At 42.6% G+C, this 20,733-nt stretch overlaps 1 protein-coding gene across 1 annotated transcript in view; it reads right to left on the bottom strand.

The window, feature by feature from the left end:
• LOC134745116 (regulating synaptic membrane exocytosis protein 1) overlaps window positions 1–20,733 on the bottom strand; it is a 115,179-nt gene that overhangs the window by 55,725 nt on the left and 38,721 nt on the right. The window contains exons 3-6 of the mRNA XM_063679078.1: window positions 8,995–9,097; window positions 4,170–4,323; window positions 3,012–3,245; window positions 511–689 (exon numbers count right to left, since the gene is read on the bottom strand). Coding sequence (XP_063535148.1) covers window positions 511–689; window positions 3,012–3,245; window positions 4,170–4,323; window positions 8,995–9,097 — 670 coding nt within the window. The remainder of the gene's footprint in view (window positions 1–510; window positions 690–3,011; window positions 3,246–4,169; window positions 4,324–8,994; window positions 9,098–20,733) is intronic.

Here is a 20,733-nt window from a genome sequence, read left to right on the forward strand (position 1 = left end):
TTGTTAAGTATTAACATAGTTCTAGTACGAGCCAGATGCACTGTGAGTAATGTAAAATCAATATCAAATCAAATGTGACCACCCCGAGTCGGTGCGAAATGTAATTTGGTGGCAAACGATCGTCTACACTATTGGAATCCAGCAAGTTTTTCTGGGCCGGAAGTTTTGTTAGCGACCGTAAAGAAGGGGCTTCACCGTGCTCGGTCGGCGCAACTCTTTTGTCTACTGTTATGCCTCGTAACGCTCGGAGCGTGCGTTTCTTCGCCGGAGTGTGCGTTCCGTGACTATCGGGTTAGGTACAGTATAGTGTTTTACATATTACAGTTACCTCCTATTAGACACCGGCGGCGGCGCGACGAGTGCGGGTGCATGCGAGTCCTGCTTGTTGTCGTCGACGTGTCCGGCGCGCGGTGGGCACGCCCACCGATCGCCGCCCCGCCGGCAACTCCGTGCCCGGACCCTGCGACTTGTTTACAGAATCACAGCCGTACTGTTTCAGTGTTTAGTTACCTCCTAGACATCGGTGGTGGCGCGACGAGCGCGGGCGAGTGCGCAGGCGAGTCCTGCTTGTCGTCGTCGACGCTGCGCTGGCGCGCGGCGGGCATGCGCACCGACCGCCGCCGCGCCGGCGACACCGTGCTAGGCCGTCGCGACTCGTTCGCTGGCGTCGCCGTGCCGCCGCCCTTTAACTGCCGCAACGGCAGCGTGGTTACTCATACACGAAAATATCATATGAAATGAATGTAACATTAATAAATTATACATTTTAGGACTTAAATCATTGGTAGAAATGCTTTGCGGTACGTACAATCAGCATCAATAATAGCGGATGAAAGAAAGCGCCAAAAGTATGAAAGTATCTACCACCCTGGTATACCTACTCTTCTAACAAAAGATATATCTGTACAGTTCGCATTCAAAAGTATCTATAACAGTGTAATTGTTCCGCATATAGATACACATGTTGTAAAGTTATATAAGAAATTATCTTTCTATCTACTTGTAAACTTAAAAGCTCAATGAAAGTAATTCAAAAAATCATTTTTCGTTTAGAATTCCGGTTTTTTTTATCCTTTTCATTGTAAATCAATATTTATTTTAATACAATGCATACACATAATACAATGATTTTAATTGCTACTTGTTTAACGCAATTTGTAATTTTACGTAACTACATATGTCGAAAATTTGAAGGGCCACATGTACTGTATAATGTTGTTCATGTGCAAATAGGTAATTCGCAACTCGTGCCGATTTATCACCACTCGTTGCGAACTTCCTATTTTTCGCACTTGTATCGAAATGTACAAGTAAATAGAACAACAGTTTTGATTTTGTATGACAGGCGATTGACGGGGGTTACAATAATAGACAGAAATGAAGGTACATGATCGCGGAGATGAGGGAATCTCACCTAAAGAAAGATTTCACTTTGACGCTGTGGCATTTTATCTATCCGGGGTTTCGTAGACACAAGTCAAGTGTTGGAAGCGAAAGTTCACGCCCAATACCTAACTATTTTGAATGGCGTGTCAACGCGTTATTTTGTCGCAGCCTGTAAAGCTATTGAGTAAACTGTTAAGTTATTGCTTGGAATTTCCTATTTATACTTTTAAGGTGACGTTCGGACGTTATCGTCACAATAAATGGTTGATTGATGATCAAAATCGGAATACCTTTTACACCCAACCCACACACAACAAATTACACCCAACAGAACAATGTCGGCTACTGAGTAAATTCACTCAAATGGCACACATGTTCCACCCAAACAGGGGAAATTATGACGCATTCAGGCAATTTGTACAATATGTGGAGTTTATTAAGTTTACCGCATGTTACGTTACGTTTTAAGGGGAAATATAAATCTTTTTGACGGGAGTAATATACTTATGTAACCAGATTTAACCTGAAACATTAATACTTGGCCTTGTATGTCTGCTTGTTGACAAAATTATAGACGACTAGTTTCTGCACGCGGAATGCGAAAAATGATAATGACTAATTGATATTATCATTAATAAACTATCATAAATGTCCTTTTCCCGGGCCTCAAACTATATATATCCATACTCAATTTCTTCTATGTAGGTATATCGGCTCAGCGGATTAATAATAATAATAATCACGAGATCGAAAACACGAGATGTAAAATAACTTTGCTCTCGTGTTGCACACATAATTTTTCACCTCAGTAGTGAGAACATATGAAAGGTTAAAATGTATTTCGAATTACACAGAATAAACAGAAAAAAAAAGTATTATAATATGTACGATACGATACGATACGATACGGGACCGGACCGGACCGGACCGGACCGTACCATACCGTACCGTACCGTACCATAAAAAAAATGTAATAAAAGTATGAAGTTCATGGCCTTCACTAAATTAAAAAGCTACATTGTTTCACTCCCTGGAGTGACGAAAGTAGGCTTGTTCGAGCTGCTGAGGTGAAAATGTAATTGACAGACAGAGTTACTTTCGCATTTAAAATATTCGCAATAGGGATAACTACAGGGAGGCTAAATGTAGGGAGATCTTAAGGACGTAACACACCATCGCACTGCACCAAGGTCATTGTGCGATGGTGTGTTACGACTATTAAACTTTAACAATACCTGTACCTAAGTTTTTTACCTCTACTCTGAGAATGACCCGGCAATCCTGACGAAGTCATTGACCGGTTTTTTTAGTACAATTTTTTAACTAAGTTTTATACAGAATCCATGAGTGATTGACCTAACGATAGGGGCGTCCCTATACGTAAAACTGAGATGAAGAGATTTCCATCGGGTCTCACGTAGGTATAGCGGTGTCCCTGACGTCAGTTACTTTAATTCAGGAAGTTGTGAAAAGCTCTTAGCTCAAGTTACCTATCGATAAGCATGTCTAGTATGTCTTGACATAAGTCGCGGGACTTCACGCATCAAACGCGACTTGACAGGTCATCAGGAGTCGCGCCAGTTGCGTCAAGAACGTGCAGGTGTTATAAATCTTTCAAACATTACCTTTTCTAGTTCTTTTAGCGAGGCGGGTGAGACGTCTGAGTGTCTGCGTAGTTCGGGCGAGCGTGGCGGCGCGAGGCCGGTACTGGAGGTGCCACCGCCCAACCGAGCTTCCGAATGACGCCGCTGTAGGGAATCCAGCACAGGCACATCAAGGAGTGAATCAGTACTGTCTTGCGCTGCGGGTGGTAGTCGCGGAGCAGCTTTGCGCCGGCAAACGGAGCATCGCCATGAGTTCTGTCATCAAGAAACTAATAGTTAAAACTAAATAAGCATTGTTTTAACAGTTTTGAGTGATCGGGAGCTCAAAAACATTACAAAAGGTAATCATGGTCCATATCCCGGTCAATACGGTATAAGTCTAGTAAGCATTGTTTGACCTGACCTTAAATGAGCGTTGGTAAGTATTATATAGGTATATTTGGTTAAATTAGATAGAAAATAGGTATTTGTTTAACAACTAAGTGCAGGTATTTAAGTAACTAGTTTTAAGTTCTCGCGTAAGTGAGAATATAATTCTTAGTGAGAATAAAGAATCATCATTTTTCTAGCATCGTCCCGGCTTTTTGCTACGGCTGATGGGAGCCTGCGGTCCTCTTGGCGATAATCCAGAGTATTGGTGTAGGTACTAGTTTTTATGAAAGCGACTGCTACCTGGAAGGTCAGGTGGCAGTAACCTAGAGGGGAAGTAGGCCCAATTGGGATTAGTCCGGTTTCGTACTCAACCGACCGAAAAACGACGGGTAAATATCAAATGCCGAATGTTTTATATCTAAGTTCCGAAAAACTGATTGGTATATATACGAGCCAGGGTTGAACCGCGAAGTCCGGACCGGATTAAAAGTCGCACACTGTGATCACTTGGCTATCATAGCTTTTTTAATAATTAAGAATCTTAAACCTAATATTGAGATACAAGCAAGCGAAAGATTCCAAAACTACGAGCGTAGCGGTTGACGACAATGCACAGCGTAGGAAACATTTTCATTTTTACTTCCATAAGACATCAATTGGGTCATTCTAAAACAATATGTCTGCGGTCTAATAGCCGCGACCCGTACAAAATGTATGATAAGAGTCGTGGCAATTAGACACAACCGCAGTCATATTCTCAGAGAATGACCCCTTTTATGATATCACAGAGAGCGAATAGAAACTTACCGCCTCCTCGTTCTCCGCCGGCTTGGAGTACGAAGAACAGTCCTCACACACGCGGTGCTGGCAGCCGTTGCACGTGTGAAACATTTCGCCGGGCTTCAGCGCCTTCAGGCACACGCGGCACGCGCCTGCCCGCGATGGCGCCTTACCCGCTTCCCTGCAATCGCCATTTACAATTAAATTAATTATAATTACACACCTGATATAGTTGGCTGGAAAATGTTAGTGTAGGCATTATAATAAAATTAGAACCACCTGCCTTGGTAATATTCATAATCTTCAACTACAGAGAGCGTTTTCCATTTGAAGAAGAACACACCTACATAAGACACTACGTATTTCTAAAAATACACAAAAAGAAGTATCTATTTATAATTTAAGGTAGACGACTAGACGTAAGTAGTATCATTAATTTTAGTGTTTTAATATATAGTTTGTTTTATATCTCTGTGTAAGTAGTTGCATTATCCAAAATATCTGACCCTCACGATCAAGGCTGGACTTTAGTGTCAGGCCTTAAATTGATGACTTCTTTCCAAGTTTTAAAGATTTGCGACCAATAAGCATTCTTCCTTGTATATCTAAAATATTGGAACGCATTGTATACACACAGTTATATGCTTTTCTTGAAAGAAATCAAATTCTTCCTATTCAACAATCTGGGTTTCGTAAATCGCGTAGTACGGCAACTGCACTTCTTGATGTAGTAGACAATATACTATCTGCACAGGATATGGGCAGGGGAACTATAATGACACTTCTTGATTTCTCACGTGCCTTTGATGCTATTAATACAAAATTATTGTTATCCAAAATGAAATACTATGGCGTTGAACCAGACTCAATTAAATGGTTTTCGAGTTATCTTAATCGTCGAACGCAAGTTATCAAACTTACAGATAATAACGGTATGTTTTTGAAATCCAAACCATCTATTTTATCTAGAGGAGTGCCACAGGGGTCGATCTTAGGCCCGCTTTTATTTATCCTATATACAGCTGATGTCCGTGATGTAATAAAACATAGTAACTTCCACATATACGCAGACGATATCCAAATCTACATCCCATGTGATCCTGCTAATGTGGCTGTAGCAGTTGCCAAAATAAATGAAGACTTAGATAACATAACAACTTGGTCATCATCGAACTCTTTAGTACTTAATCCTAATAAATCAAAAGTTATGATTTTTGGCTCCAAGCATCAAATAATACAAATAGATAACCATAAACCTATCATTTCCATTTCAGGCGAAGAAATAGATCGTGTTTCTGAATCGCGTAATCTAGGTGTTATAATGGATGAATGTCTTCGTTTTGAAAGTCACATAGCAGATATTGCCCGAAACTCATTTTATAGACTTAAGGTCCTCTATAGAATCCGTGATTTTCTTAGCGTAGACCTTCGAGTCAACCTTTGTGATACGCTAATACTCTCAAAGTTTGATTACGCGGACGTGGTTTATGGACCACGGTTGTTAGCTAGAACTGAACGCATTATACAAAGAGTCCAGAATGCATGTGCACGTTACTGTTTTAGAATCCCTCCACGAACGCACGTGACACCTTACTTAAATTCATCAGGCATTCTTAAAATGACTTACAGAAGAGAACTTCATCTATCTTCCTTGTTGTTTGGAGTATTAAAGTTTTCAAAACCCGAGTACCTCTTCCAAAAGTTCACCTGGCGTTCAAACACTTCTATGAAATATGGTCTTAGATCGGTCAACAACAAATTAGTAACTTTTCATTACTGCACATCCGCATTTCGAGGTAGTTTTAAATACACAGCAACTAAGTGCTGGAATAATATACCTCCGCCATTAAAGATATTAAATTCTCTTAAAAGTTTTAAAACACAGCTTAAGCGACACCTTCTTCAGATTCAAAATGAACTACCTCTTGGCGGTAGAGCAATACCCTCTTATCTTTGATTATAGCCCAGCCATATAATACATACAATAATGACATTTAATATAATAGTATTTACAAATACGCACATTCACACTTTACACTTCAGTATCAGTCTTACCTACGTATAAATATATATCTTAACCAACAAAAACACAAAAAATCCTTTATAATTTTATAAGTACTTATAATAATACTACACACTCAACAACACAATGCACACTTTCATTTCATACACCTTCCATATACCTATTCTTTATCTTTCTTTTTCTCATTTAATGTTCTTAATACTTAAGGTTTCTTTTTTTTTCTTTTATCACTTAAAACTTTTTTTGTCTTTATTCCTTTTATTATGTAATAGGTACTTAGTGTTTCTTTTTGTTTATAGGATCCGACTGAAAACCAGCGTTGCAGTAAATTTACTGCAACATTATGCTGAGTCGAGACTCCTTTTTAACATCACGCTGTCTTTAATGCCAATGTCAATTAATTTAGTTAAGAAGTAATGTATCTAGTTAGGTACATTAGTAAACTATTAACCTACATATTTTATGTTTCATGTTTTGTGATGTTAAATAAATTTTCTCTCTCTCTCTCTCTCTCTCAAATTACTAAATTATTTAGTGACTTACTTGTTATTATATATTATTGCATCTCATATATTTTTAAATAAATACTTTGCTATATCAGCTTTCATTATCGATGTTCAGGAGATAGATAACTGTTTGTATCCGTTTTTTAGATGAGTTAGAAATGAAAACATTGTGAATTCCAGACATGTCGCGTAGCGCTGTGAGTGACGAGCAATATGAACAACGAAGCGTTTTGCGAATAAGGGCCCTACAATCAACGAACGCTCGTAACCAAACGATAGAGTACTTGGGTGAACCCATTTTTAGGCTACACTATTTTATTCGTATATGCAGGAGAAAAATACATCTAGTTAACTAGTTGCTTAGATAAAATGCTTGTAAACTAAATATGTAGTCCATGTATCAATTGAAAATATATTACCGATTACCACGCAGTTATTAATTATTCATTTGAGTAACTGCATGTACCTAGTATTAAAATATTTTATAAAATCCGTGTATGATACTTATTCAATCAATCAATCAATGTCTTTATTTTACATAAAATAGAACTAATTAAAAGATATTTACAGGTTCACACAATTTACCAACATCTGGCAGGCAGAATAGGGTGGAAACAAATATTATTCAGAAATTACAAAACTACCATGCAAATCATTATACCTAAGTCAATACATTGCTAAGCTATATACACAGTATACACACACTACAGTCACATTTTTGCAAAAACTGGAATGTCAGTTAATATAAAAGTAGTTATTAATAATAATCAATAAAAAAAATATGTCACCTATTAAAATAATCAAAATATTAATTTACGGAGTAAAAACTATTCTTCACTAGCCAGTTTCTGAGTTTCCGCTTGAAAACACTTATTGGCTCATTCTTAATGTCGTCATGTAAGGCATTGTATATAGAAACACACATACAATAGGTGCTAAATTAGGTAAATTACCTCTAAATACCTTTTATAATGTTCGTTTTTTAAATCGTCCAATATCATTCAGATTGTCATTTGTATACTATTTGAAAGGATACCCTAGTGATTGTTCAAGAAAGTGTGAGGATGTGGATCCCCACACTTTTTTTCGTCCACAATCGACGGTGGTTGTTTGTCCTAATTCAGTGGTGTTTCCAGCTACCCTCTGTACCAAGAGTCCTCTATTCTCTATACTGTACGCATCAGTTCCTGGCTGGTAGCTGATCAGAAATATATAATCCCACCAAAAACATTTTCATGTAAAATGGTGCTAATACGAAACCATAAGGCTAGCACTGTCAATAAGTTATCAGATCTCTTGTAGAGCCAAGCTTCTAACTCAAATCCTAACCCTACCTAGCCCTAACTTCACAAACTCTAAACCTTAGTCAAAATATGTGACTTGGCCGTTTCGCTACATTCACTGTATTCAATATTCATTATTTTTTATTATACAATAGTTCTTGTAAATAGTAATGAAACGGCCAAGCCACACATTTTGACTAAGGTGTAGAGTTTGTGAAGTTACGTCATGTAGAGTTACAAGAGATATGATAACTTTTTTACAGTGCGAGCCTTTTATGGTTTCGCCTTGGCAACATTTTACATGAAAATGTTTTTGGTGGGATTTCACTTCGTTTTGTAAGTTGCTTATGACAATCTTCCATCCCCTAATTTAAAGGGTTGGTGATTTACTATTAAAAATCCTTAAATACGTATCTGGGGGCACATTTTATACAATCTGCTTTTTACTGATTCTCCATACAAACCCCCTTTTCCCCCCTAACGCCCTTTTCCACCGCCTTTTCACCATTACGGGGTGATTTTGGGGTTATATGGGGAAGGCCCCATAACAAAAACTATCTACATACCAAATTTCAACTAAATCGGTTCAGCGGTTATTGATTCCCCATACAAAATTCCACCCCCCTTTTCACTCTCTTAGGGGCTAAAAATTTCAAGTTTTTGATTTTTATTTTTATACCAAATTTCAGCTTAGCGAGTAACGAAATCGGGGTTTTTTTTAGATATGAATAAAATCTAAGCTATGCAATTAATTTTTTTTATGCTTAATAAGTCCACTATTGATATCGGATTATTCGACGTTCATGCCATATCCCGAGAATTTTGTTTATCTGGTATAATCCAAACCCAAGTCATGAGGGTTCAAAAAAACGACGAAGCGCTTCGAGAAAAGGTACGTAGTGCCCTTGCGCTTCGCTATGCTTGTCTTGGCGGGGGAACTACCGTGCCCCCAGATACCTTGATGTATGCGGTCACTTTTCATAAAGATTGAATATAAATATTTATACGTATCATTACCTATAGTATGACGTAAGACGTACCGTTCAGTTTTAACCGCGGGTGCAGGTGGTGGTTGCGCGGGCGGCGGCGCTGGCGCCGGCTCCGCCACGGGTTCGGCCTGCCGCGGGCCCAGTTTTGTTGTAACTGCAACATGAACAAAAATCCTTGTAGACATAAGCATATAAGATATATTAAGATCCGAGAGTAATTCAAAATGAAGGTGTATATAAAATTCTAAATTATGCAAGAAGGCCTTGCCTATACCTTATTAAAATACATATATTATAAGTAAATTAAATACACTTACTTTATTGTACCACAAAAGAAAAGTCAATAACATATTTACAAAGTAAATAAAGGTAGCAAAAAATCATTGTAGACATAAGCATATAAGATATATTAAGATCCGAGAGTAATTCAAAATGTAGGTGTATATAAAATTCTAAATTATGCAACAAGACCAAAGGTATAGGCTTATTAAAATACATATATTATAAGTAAAGTAAGTAAAGTAAATACACTTTATTGCACCACAAAAGAAAAGTCAATAACATATCTACAAAGTAAATAAAGGTAACAAAAAATCATTGTAGACTGTTGAGATTTGTATAAGTGTACATCCTCAAAATTAGTTATTGAATTGATCGCTAGATGTCTCTTTTTAAAATGCAAACTAGCTAACGGTATGTTTTCCTGGAACAATGGAGTCAAATAGTTTTCAATGTCAAATTAGTAACCAAAAATAAGTGACAGTTATACAGTGAAGTGAAGTGTTTAAGTGCGGTATTACAACAGCCAGGTGCGAACATTTGGTCCTATTCGAGTCGGATCAGGCTGTGACGCGAGCGATAGTGCAGTGCAAAGTGGACTCTTATCGGATTGCACTAAGGACTATAATTGAGTAAGATCGTTCCGCTTATTTGAACTTGTAGAATTTCGCGAAGTGCTTTGGACTTGTAAAATTTTCCGCGATATTTGGGACCTAGAATATTTCGTAGTGTTCTGGGACATAGTCTAATTTTCGAGTATCCGAGACTTAGAAAAATTTAATAGAATTTAGGACAGAAAAATTCTGATTAAAATAATTTTTCACTAACTTGTCTTAGAAGTTTGGAACTTAGAAAATTGGAAGGAAAAAAATGGAAGCCTCATTCGTAATACAAGCGAATAACTTACATCTTCTTCAGAAAGCTGCTTCAAACTTCAAGAAGTGTCCCAAGGCGAGACTTACCAAGTCATACTTGCAAGTTAGAGTTGAGAATTTAGACAAACTTTGGGAAGTTTTTCAAACCACACACCGAGAGACAGTGAAGATAGCGATTAGCGACAGCAGAACAATATTCAAGTCAAGTCAACAATATACAAGTCACGAATATTTTACACAAGAGATATACGGCAATGGAGAAGAATTGTATATAGACACCAAAGCAGAAATACTTGCGAAATTAGAAGACGAGCAAACGAGTCATACATCAGGAACGGAGAAGCAATCCATCAGACCACAGAGCCAGGAAGTGAAGCTACCTAAGATTAATATACCACAGTTCAATGGATGGTGGATGGATGGTTGGATGGATGGTTCAGTTGGATGGAATGGAATGGAGGGCATTTATTTGTGTGATGAGCACAGATATTTGTTCCTGAGTCATGGGTGTTTTCTATATATTTAAGTATTTATATATTATATATATCGTTGTCTGAGTACCCATAACACAAGCCTCCTTGGGCTTACCGTGGGTCTTAGTCAATCTGTGTAAGAATGTCCTATAATATTTATTTATTTATTTATTTAATGGAAATTACAATGATTGGGGAACTTTCAAGGATCTCTACACATCTTTCATTCATAACCAGAGTTCATTGAGCCCAGTGCAGAAATTGCACTATTTGAAGAGTAGGCTTAGTGGCGAAGCTGAACAACTGCTAAAGCACATTCAAATTACTGAGAAAAAATATGAAGTAGCGTGGAATACCTTACACAACAGATACAATAACAAGAGGATTATGGTTAACTCAATCTTAAACAGATTTTTGGGTCAAAAGAAACTGAACGTTGAATCTGCCAAAGGTGTCAAAGAATTGCTGGATATTTCTACAGATTGTCTGAACAGCTTGAAGAACAATGACATTAGTATCGAGAACTGGGATCCAATCATAATACATCTATTGGTGAGCAAGTTAGATACGGAGTCACACAAGCATTGGGAAGAGGATCTTAAGACATTATCTGTGGAAAAAATGCCGACATTGGAACAATTCAGCAAATTTTTGGAGGGAAGATTTAGAGTTTTGGACATGATTCAAACTGCTCACCCAAAAGAGAAGCCTCAAGTTAGATCCAAGACATTCCATGCAACCGCTACGCCTAGCAGTAATACAGATTCCAACCAACTATGCCGTTACTGTAACGAGGAACATTTTATCTATAACTGCAAGGAGTTTGCCAAACTGGATCCTGAGCAACGATCCTAGGAGGTTCAAACAAGGGGTCTTTGCTTCAACTGTCTACGGCCTGGAAATAGCGTGAGATTTTGCAAGCGTAATACTTCATGCCTGCGTTGTAAGAGAAAGCATCACACACTATTACACGTTACTAAACCTAACACTGTATCACTGGAAGAGAAACCAGAGCAAGAAAACAAAGAGCAAGCTACACCAACAATCAACATAGTATCTCACTGTGCCTCACAGAGACGGGTTACTCTTTTAGCTACAGCACTAGTGAATATTATGATAAACAGAGGAGCACAAGTAGTTCGAGCATTCATAGATCCATGTTCGGAAGAGTCATTTATATCAGAGGAGGCAGTCAACAAACTACAACTCAAACGAACACGGGTGGAGGGTCAAGTGACAGGTGTCGCGAAGATGTCGACAAGGGGGAGAAGGTGGTGGTCAAGCGCCAGAGCGAGGTACCCAAAAGAGTACGCTGCGGTATCCTGTTCCCGGGTGTCTGGGAAGCCTTCGGCGAAGTAGGCAGAGCCCTTCGCTACCAGAACCCGTGGGCGGAAATAGACCGCTGGCTGCTCAACCGGTGTGAGGTGCAGGGAACGGAAATGTTCGCTGTCGTCAGTGTTCCGGAAACGGCCGTGAAGCCCCTAATGGACCGCGGGCGCCGGCTCGGCTTTATGCTGGGGTCGGTGTACGTGAAGTTCGAGGGGCAGCGCGGCAAGTTCACGGAGCAGCCGCCCCCCAGTAGCACTGTCGCCACTGACGACAGAACCACTGCACCACCTGAGCCCATGGTCACTTCCGAGGGGACGCAGGCACCTGTGGACGAAGTCCAGGTACCTGAGTCCCAGGCCCCAGCGCAATCCCCCCCCCACCCCCGTCTCCGAGAAGGACGAAGAAGATGCCCTTCTTGTCTCCTCGGAGAGTGAGGGGGAATGCGCGCAGGAGTTAGGTAAGCTAGCCATCGGCAAGGAGGAGGAACCGATGGAGGAGGGTGATTCCAATAGCGGAGCTCCCTTCGCCGATTGGTAAGTTCCTCCAAGCCAACCTCCACCACAGCGAAACGGCGACGGCACAGATCCGGAAGTGGTTGGAGGTCAACACCACAGCCGTAATTCTGATCCAGGAGCCGTGGGTCAGAAGAGGCTCTGTCTGCGGGCTCCGTAACTTAGGAGGTAAGCTAACAGTCTACTCGGGTCCGGATAACCCCCGGGCCTGCATATACACAACTAATGATATACATGCGCAACCTCTAACGAGCTTCTGTTCCAGAGACCTGTGTGCCATAAGGCTGCACGGGGCGCAAGACTCCAGCCTGCAGGAGATGGTCGTAGCCTCTGTGTACATGCCGGAGGCGGACGACCCACCACCTCACGACATGACAAGGCTGGTCAACTATTGCGGAGAGGCGGGGCTCGAACTCATCGTGGCTACAGACTCAAACGCACACCACCCCCTATGGGGCATGGAGACAGGTAACGAGAGAGGTAAGAAGCTCGTCGAGTACCTATTCACTACAAACCTCAACCTCCTCAACACAGGTTCACAACCGACATTCATAAACAGGCGGAGCAGAACGATCATTGATCTGAGCCTAGCGACCGAAGAAGCATCGAAACTCGTCTCGGACTGGCATGTATTGGAGGAGGTATCGTGCTCAGACCACAGGTGGATTCGATTTGACATTCAGGTAAAAACACTCTCAGCAGTACCCAGGCGGGACCCACGCAGGACAAATCGCGACCTCTACACCCTGCGTTTAAGCGCAGCATTGGAAAAACAGGAGGGTCCCCTCAATTTGGTAGGCACAGCGAGAATAGAAGAACAGGTACACATCCTCACAAACACTATCCTGGATTGCTACCATCAAGCATGCCCATTATCCACCCCACCGACAGGTAGCGGAAGGAAGAACAACTGGAGCTGGAGAGACTCAGGCGCAAGATGAGGAGGCAACCGCAAGATGAGGAGGCAACTAAACAGAGCTATGAACACTGGCGCTGACGAGGACTGGGATAACTACAAGTCCACCAAGGCCACGTACAAAAAACGTCTCAGGTACAGAAGCACAAACTCATGGCGCAAGTTCTGCACGGACATTGAGACCACCATGCAAGCTAACAGGGTAAGGAAGGTCCTCTCCACCAACTCGACCATTACCTTAGGATCCCTGCGTAAGCCAGACAACTCTCTCACCAACTCACCGGAGGAAGCGGAGCGGGTCCTGGTGCAAACACACTTCCCGGACTGCGTTATATCACACCTAGTGAGTATGGAGGAAGAGGAGACTACTCCGACAGAGGACGAGTGGCTACAGACACACGAGGTAATTAGCCTGCAGCGCACGCAGTGGGCCATAAACAGCTTTGACTCCTTCAAGTCTTCAGGAATGGACGGGATCTTCCCTGCGCTACTTAAATGGGGCGGGGAACATCTCACCCTGAAGCTGACCACCGTTCTGCGCGCCTGCCTGGCTCACAGATACATACCGAAACGATGGAGAGAGGTCAAAGTTATCTTCATACCAAAGCCAGGTAAAAGCGACTACTCTGATCCTAAATCCTTTAGGCCCATCAGCCTGACCTCCTTTATGCTGAAAACCTTGGAGAGGTTGTGCGACAGGTATCTGAGGGAGAGGGTGCTGAGTAACATGCCTACAGCCCTGGCAAATCGACAGAGTCGGCACTTCATGCAGTGGTAAGAAAAATCGAGGTGGCAATCAAAAGCAGGTCCATGTGCTTAGGAACCTTCATTGATATAGAGGGAGCTTTCCACAGGACAAGGTTCAGCAGCATAACAGCAGCACTGGTAAGGCACGGAGCGAATGCAGTTATGACCAAATGGATAAACAACATGTTGAGCCAGAGAGTCATCAAACTCGGGACAGGTGAGACACAACAGGCACTAGTGGCAAAGGGATGCCCCCAAGGCGGAGTCCTATCACCACTTCTATGGAACCTAGTGGTGAACGACCTGATCACTACACTAAACAACAATCACTACTACACAATCGGCTATGCCGACGACATAGTGATACTAACGAGCGGCAACCATTCAGGTACGGTATGCGAGGTTACCCGCTCTGCACTAGCCATCGTGGAGCGCTGGTGCAATAACAACGAACTCACAGTCAATCCACGCAAGACGGAGCTGGTTATGTTCACCAACAAACGCAATCTGGGAAACTACCGCCTTCCCAAACTGTTCAATACAGAACTCCAACTATCTGCAGAGGTAAAGTATTTAGGGGTAATACTCGACAGCAAATTAAATTGGAGTAATCACTTAAACGTCAAAATTGACAAAGCTACAATCGCATTCTGGCAATGTCGTAGAATGGTGGGTAAAACCTGGGGACTAACTCCGAGGATAAATCTATGGCTTTACCAGGCAATCATACGACCAATAAAAAGCTACGGCGCGATAGTATGGTGGCCACGCACGGCCACGGGCTGCATGAGGACAACACCAACTGCGGCCCTGGAAGCCCTACTGGGCCTGCCGCCGCTGCACCTCTTTATACAACAGGAAGCGTTAGCTGCGGCGGTACGTCTCAAAAAATCTAATCTCTGGAGACCGCCTAGGGTGCCACACACCGAGATCCTCTACGAGGCCATAGGTAAGGAACCGCTAATTAAGGCGGTGAATGACAGGATACCCAGGCAATTCGTCTTCGACAAAAAGTACAAAATACAATTATACGAAGAATCCCATGAAGGACTCAGCCTAAGGGAGCTGAGAATCTTCACGGATGGATCAAAGACAAGGTCAGGCACTGGCGCTGAAGCATTCTCAGAGGACCTAAACATATACATCTCGACACCACTTGGTACACATAACACAGTCTTCCAGGCAGAATGTATGGGCATCATAGTGCCAGCACACGCAATCGTCTCAAGGAAAGTACTGGACTACCCCATCCGCATACTCTCCGATAGTCGGTCGGTACTACAAGCCCTGCAAAGTTATACTTTGACCTCAGGGCTAATCTACGAATGCCACAAAGCTCTGTCAGAGGTATGTACCACCAATAGCGTAACTCTGCAGTGGATTAAAGGACACAGCAACTCGCGAGGTAACGATGCAGCCGACATATTAGCAAGAGGAGGCTCGGAACTGAAGGTGGCAGGACCGGAGCCAATCCTACCTCTGCCATATGCCTGGCTCCGGAACATGCTGCGACACAACACCAAGGTAAAACACCAACACTATTGGACTAACCTAGGTACTTGCAGACAGGCGAAGGAAGCCCTCCCAACGATCAACCCAGGTCTGTCACGGAGGCTGCGACTGCTGAAGAGGCCACAGCTCCGGCTACTAACTGGAGCCATAACTGGCCACGCCCCACTAAACAAGCACTTACTAACCATGCGTGTTACAGAAAGCCCCCTTTGCAAGGCATGCATGGAGGCAGAAGAGACAGCCGCACACGTCGTCCTCGAATGTCCAGGGGTGGCAGAATACCGGGCACAATACCTCGGTTCGCCGGGGTCTCTCCCAGAAGTCGTCGGCAACATCAAGGGTCTGCTAGGCTTCCTGGAAGAGTTGGGTTGGCAAGAGTAGTGCCGTCAACCCATCACGCAAAATAGGCGCATTATATGACGTCGAGTTGCGGAAACCAAGCCCGCAAAAACCTATAACCTATAACCTATGACAAACAGAGGAGCACACGTAGTTATTTATATCAGAGGAGGCAGTCAACAAACTACAACTCAAACGAACACGGGTGGAGGGTCAAGTGACAGGTGTCGCGAAGATATCGACTCCGATCAAGCACGCGACGGAGATACAAATTGTGTCCAGAATTAATGAGAGCTATGAGCTAAACTGCATCGCCTATGTGACGAAGGAAGTTACTGACATAATGCCTGTTACGAAGATCGATAAAGAACAATGGACTCAACTACACGGTTTGGAGTTAGCTGATCCCACATATTACAATCCTGGAGAGATTGATTTGTTACTTGGTGTGCATATCTATACAGACATTTTGACAATTGAAACCGGTAGACAAGCCTGAGAAAGAGAAGAAAACAGTCTACCTTCCACACCATGCTGTGGTTCATGAGGATCGGGAGACCACGAAAGTTAGAGTAGTCAAAACGCATCCTGTAAAGGATCTAATGGAGTATCTCTCAATGATGAACTATTGGTTGGACCGACTCTGCTGGAAGAGCTAAGAGACGTCATTATGAGATGGAGACAAAACAAAATATATTCGTGGCAGACATCGTAAAGATGTATCGACAGATCAAGGTTCGAGAAGCAGACACTGACTATCAGAGAATCTTGTACAGATTCGATCCAAAAGAAGAGATTCAAGATTTCAGAATGCTAACAGTAACATTTGGCACGGCATCAGCACCATATTTGGCAATAAGAACATTAAAACAGCTGGCCAAAGAAGAGAAAGACGCATTCCCCATAGCATCTGAAATTATAGACAGAGACATTTACATGGACGATGTAATTACAGGATTCGACGATGTGAAGTCAGCATTAGAAGCACATGAAGAGCTGAACAAAGTAATGAGCAAATGTGGATTTGAGTTACAAAAGTGGGCTTCTAACAACAGAGAATTTATGTCGGCCATGCAACCTGAAAAGAGAGAGTGTTCAAATACATTAGATATGAGTAGAAAGAGCCAAATAAAGACACTAGGAATAATTTGGGATATAGAAGAAGACAAACTCAAAGTTACACAAAAAGAGATAAATACTGAGAAACCTGTCACAAAGAGAAATGTACTCGGACAGATCGCTTCACTTTTCGATCCGTTGGGTTGGTTAGCACCAGCAATCATGAAAACAAAGATGTTCATGCAGAAGCTATGGCTGGAAAAGCTGGATTGGGATGAGGAACTACCCACAGATCTAAAAGAAGAATGGATCCAGTACCAAGAAGACTTACCTGCGATATCAAATATACAAATTGATCGTTGGACTGGTTCTAGTAGAAATTCAGTGATCGAGTTACATGGATTTTCAGACGCATGCCAGACAGGCAGCAGTAGTGTACCTTCGAGTTATACCCAAAGATGAATCTCAATGTCAAGTGTCTTTAATAACAGCAAAAACAAAAGTAGCACCAGTTGTTAAACCGTTATATTTGCCACGCCTTTAACTAAGTAAGCACCACTTAGTGCAAGGCGTGGCAAATACACTGGGAGCCCGCCCTGGGACCTTGAAGCCGGCGTCCGCCCCCCAAGAAGTTCAACACTGGCGGGAAGAAGCACGAGATGTGCTCTTCGAAAAATGGTCGGAACGTCTGGAGATCCCGGGAGCTAGCCGGGACCTGGTGGCCGCTGTTCGGCCCGTTCTAAAAGAATGGGTGGAACTAAAGCACGGCACACCCTCCTTCCATCTCACACAGCTCCTGACGGGGCACGACTGCTTCGGCTGGTACCTGTGTGAGAGGGTTGGAAGAGAGCCGACGACAGCGTGCCACCATTGTGACGGAGGAGCCGTGGACACGGCCCAACACACGCGCGAGGAGTGCCCTGCGTGGGCGGAGCCTCGCGCTGTCCTGTCCATGGCTGTAGGAAGAGACCTCTCACTGCCGGCGCTGATACGCCGTATGATCGGCAGTGAAGAGGCATGGGCGGCAGTGGCCACCTTTAGCGTCACCGTCCTGACGCAAAAGGAGGCCGCTGAACGAATGCGCGAGGACGACGCCAACTCGCTCCCTCAGCGCCGAAGGAGGCCAGGCAGGCGGCGAAGAGCCTTCGCAGCCCGAATGCTGCCACCCTAACAGAAACTGCGTGACAGAATCTGCGAGTGACAGAACCTGCGAGTGATGGGTCGGGAGCCCCATCACTCGCCTGAAGAGGTTTCCGAGCTGGAAGGCCCTCAAGTGTTCCGAGGTGCCTTCAGCGGAGTGGCTGCTGGAGCAGCCCCAAATTGATGGGCCGGCAAGGGCAACGCCGGAGGGGTCTCGGAGGTCTGCAAAGTTGTTCCCGTAACCCCGCCCAAAAGCGAGCGTCGGAACACCCCAGGGGTTTTAGTCCGTGCGAGTCGGACATACCCACTCGGCCTCTCCCGGGCCGGGTGGGATCCCTAACGGATTTCCCCTGGGTTAAAAAAAAAAGGCGTGGCAAATACAACGGTTTAACAACTGGTCTACTTAGTAAACTCATGAAACACGTGATGAGAGTTCTTAATATCGAGTTGCAACAAACCTACGCGTGGGTAGACTCCAAATTGGTTTTAGCCTGGATAAAACGAGATCCAAACAGATTGACACTCTATGTCAAAAATAGAGTAGTTGACATAAGGAGCAATTTAGACACACACTGGTTATATGTCAATACAAAGGATAATCCAGCAGATCCAGCTTCCAGAGGTCTGTCACCCAGCAAGCTGAAACAACATCAATTGTGGTTTAATGGTCCGGAATTCTTACGTGAATCTGATTTCACCGTACCCGTTGATTTCATGTCATGTCACATTTCACCCGTTCATTTCAACGATGGCTGAAAATCCTGAAAAAAGAAAAGAATGTTAGCAAACATATAACCTGTGAAGAAAAAGATGAAGCACTTACCTTGTGTTTAAAGATGTCCCAAGAGATAGAATTTCCTGAAGAGATTGGTCACCTGAAAAGTAGAAAAGCTATTAAGAAAAGCAGTCGCCTACTGCAATTTACATCTTATCTGGATGATAAAGGTCTTTTGAGATTAGGTGGAAGACTAAAACACGCAGAGTTGAGTATTGAACAAAAGCATCCTATTATAATAACTAAGAACATTGTACTGTTACCTATTTTGTTGGATGATGCTCACAAAAATACTCTTCATGGAGGGCCTCATCTCATGACACCATTTTTGAGAAGCAAATACTGGATTATTAAAGGAGGTTCTTCAATAAGGCAGTTTTATAAGAAGTGTATAACGTGTGCAAGATACAATGCGAAGACGAAAACTCAGTTGATGGGAAATATACCGGAAGTCCGAGTGAAACCTTCACGCCCTTTCCTTATCAGCGGTGTTGATTTTGCCGGTCCCATCACATGCAGAATGAGTAAAAGTCGAGGAGCTAAGACATACAAGGCATTCCTTTATTCGTTTGTATGTCTACCAAAGCCATTCATTTGGAACTAGTCAGCGATATGACCACAGAAGCGTTTATCGCTGCCTTCAAAAAAATTGTGTCTAGACGTGGTCAATGCAAGGAACTCTGGAGTGATCATGGTACTACATTTGTTGCAGCTGAAAAAGAACTATTAAAGATGGGGCAACAAGGTCGCAACGAAATCCCAGAAGACTTGCTCAAAAGTTTAGACGACAGAGGCACTCGTTGGAGATATATTCCCCCTGGAGCACCAAACTTTGGAGGACTATGGGAGGCCGGTGTAAAATCGACGAAGTATCATCTGAAAAGAATAATGCAAGACGCAACTCTGACGTTTGAAGAATTTTATACGGTCCTTTCGCAAGTTAAAGCGTGCCTTAGTTCACGTCCATTGGCTCCATTAGGTGATGATTTAAGAAAGAAGAAAGAAAATACATTTATTTGACGCCACAACATAGTACATAAAAAAGAAAAGCATGCAGACAAAAACACATTATTAGATTTAGATTATTTGACACCCGGACATTTTCTGGTTGGCGAACCCTTGATTTGCTTACCAGATCGCAATAATGAGCAGAGTAACATATCCAGCTTATCGAGATGGCAGTTGACCCAACGCATGCTACGAGATTTTTTGGTTAAATGGCAAAGCGAATACCTTTCTCGTTTGCAATTGCGTCCAAAATGGAATACACCTAAAAAGGATTTGGAAGTTGGAGAACTGGTATTGATCAAAGATGGAAGATTTCCACTAGCAAACTGGAGAGTAGGCACTGGCACTGATGGATTGACTCGTATGTATGACATTCACACAGCTTTTGGGGACACACAACGGCCGATTACCAAGTTGTGTCGACTTCCTAACTAGTAATCAAGGAATACTTCCTTGGCGGCGGAGGATGTTGAGATTTAAATTTGCCGCATAAGTGTACATCCTCAAAATTAGTTATTGAATTGATCGCTAGATGTCTCTTTTTATAATGCAAACTAGCTAACGGTATGTTTTCCTGGAACAATGGAGTCAAATCATGAATCTAGTATAACTGGATCGGTCATGAGGAGTGGGGGAAAATGACCGAACGGGATAGTCTTATGTATCTTTCAGTAGGAGTAGCAGAGAAAGCGCTGTTATTGTTTGTCCTTGTCATAGTTTCACTTTTCCACCGCTGCCACAACCGAGGTTGTGGCAAACAAATAAGTACGTGACATGTCATGTTTGTTCGTTGCTTGTTTAATTATCGTTGTTTTGTATGAAATTG

Source organism: Cydia strobilella, chromosome 11, assembly GCF_947568885.1.
Source record: "Cydia strobilella chromosome 11, ilCydStro3.1, whole genome shotgun sequence".
NCBI classification, from domain to species: Eukaryota; Metazoa; Arthropoda; class Insecta; order Lepidoptera; family Tortricidae; genus Cydia; species Cydia strobilella.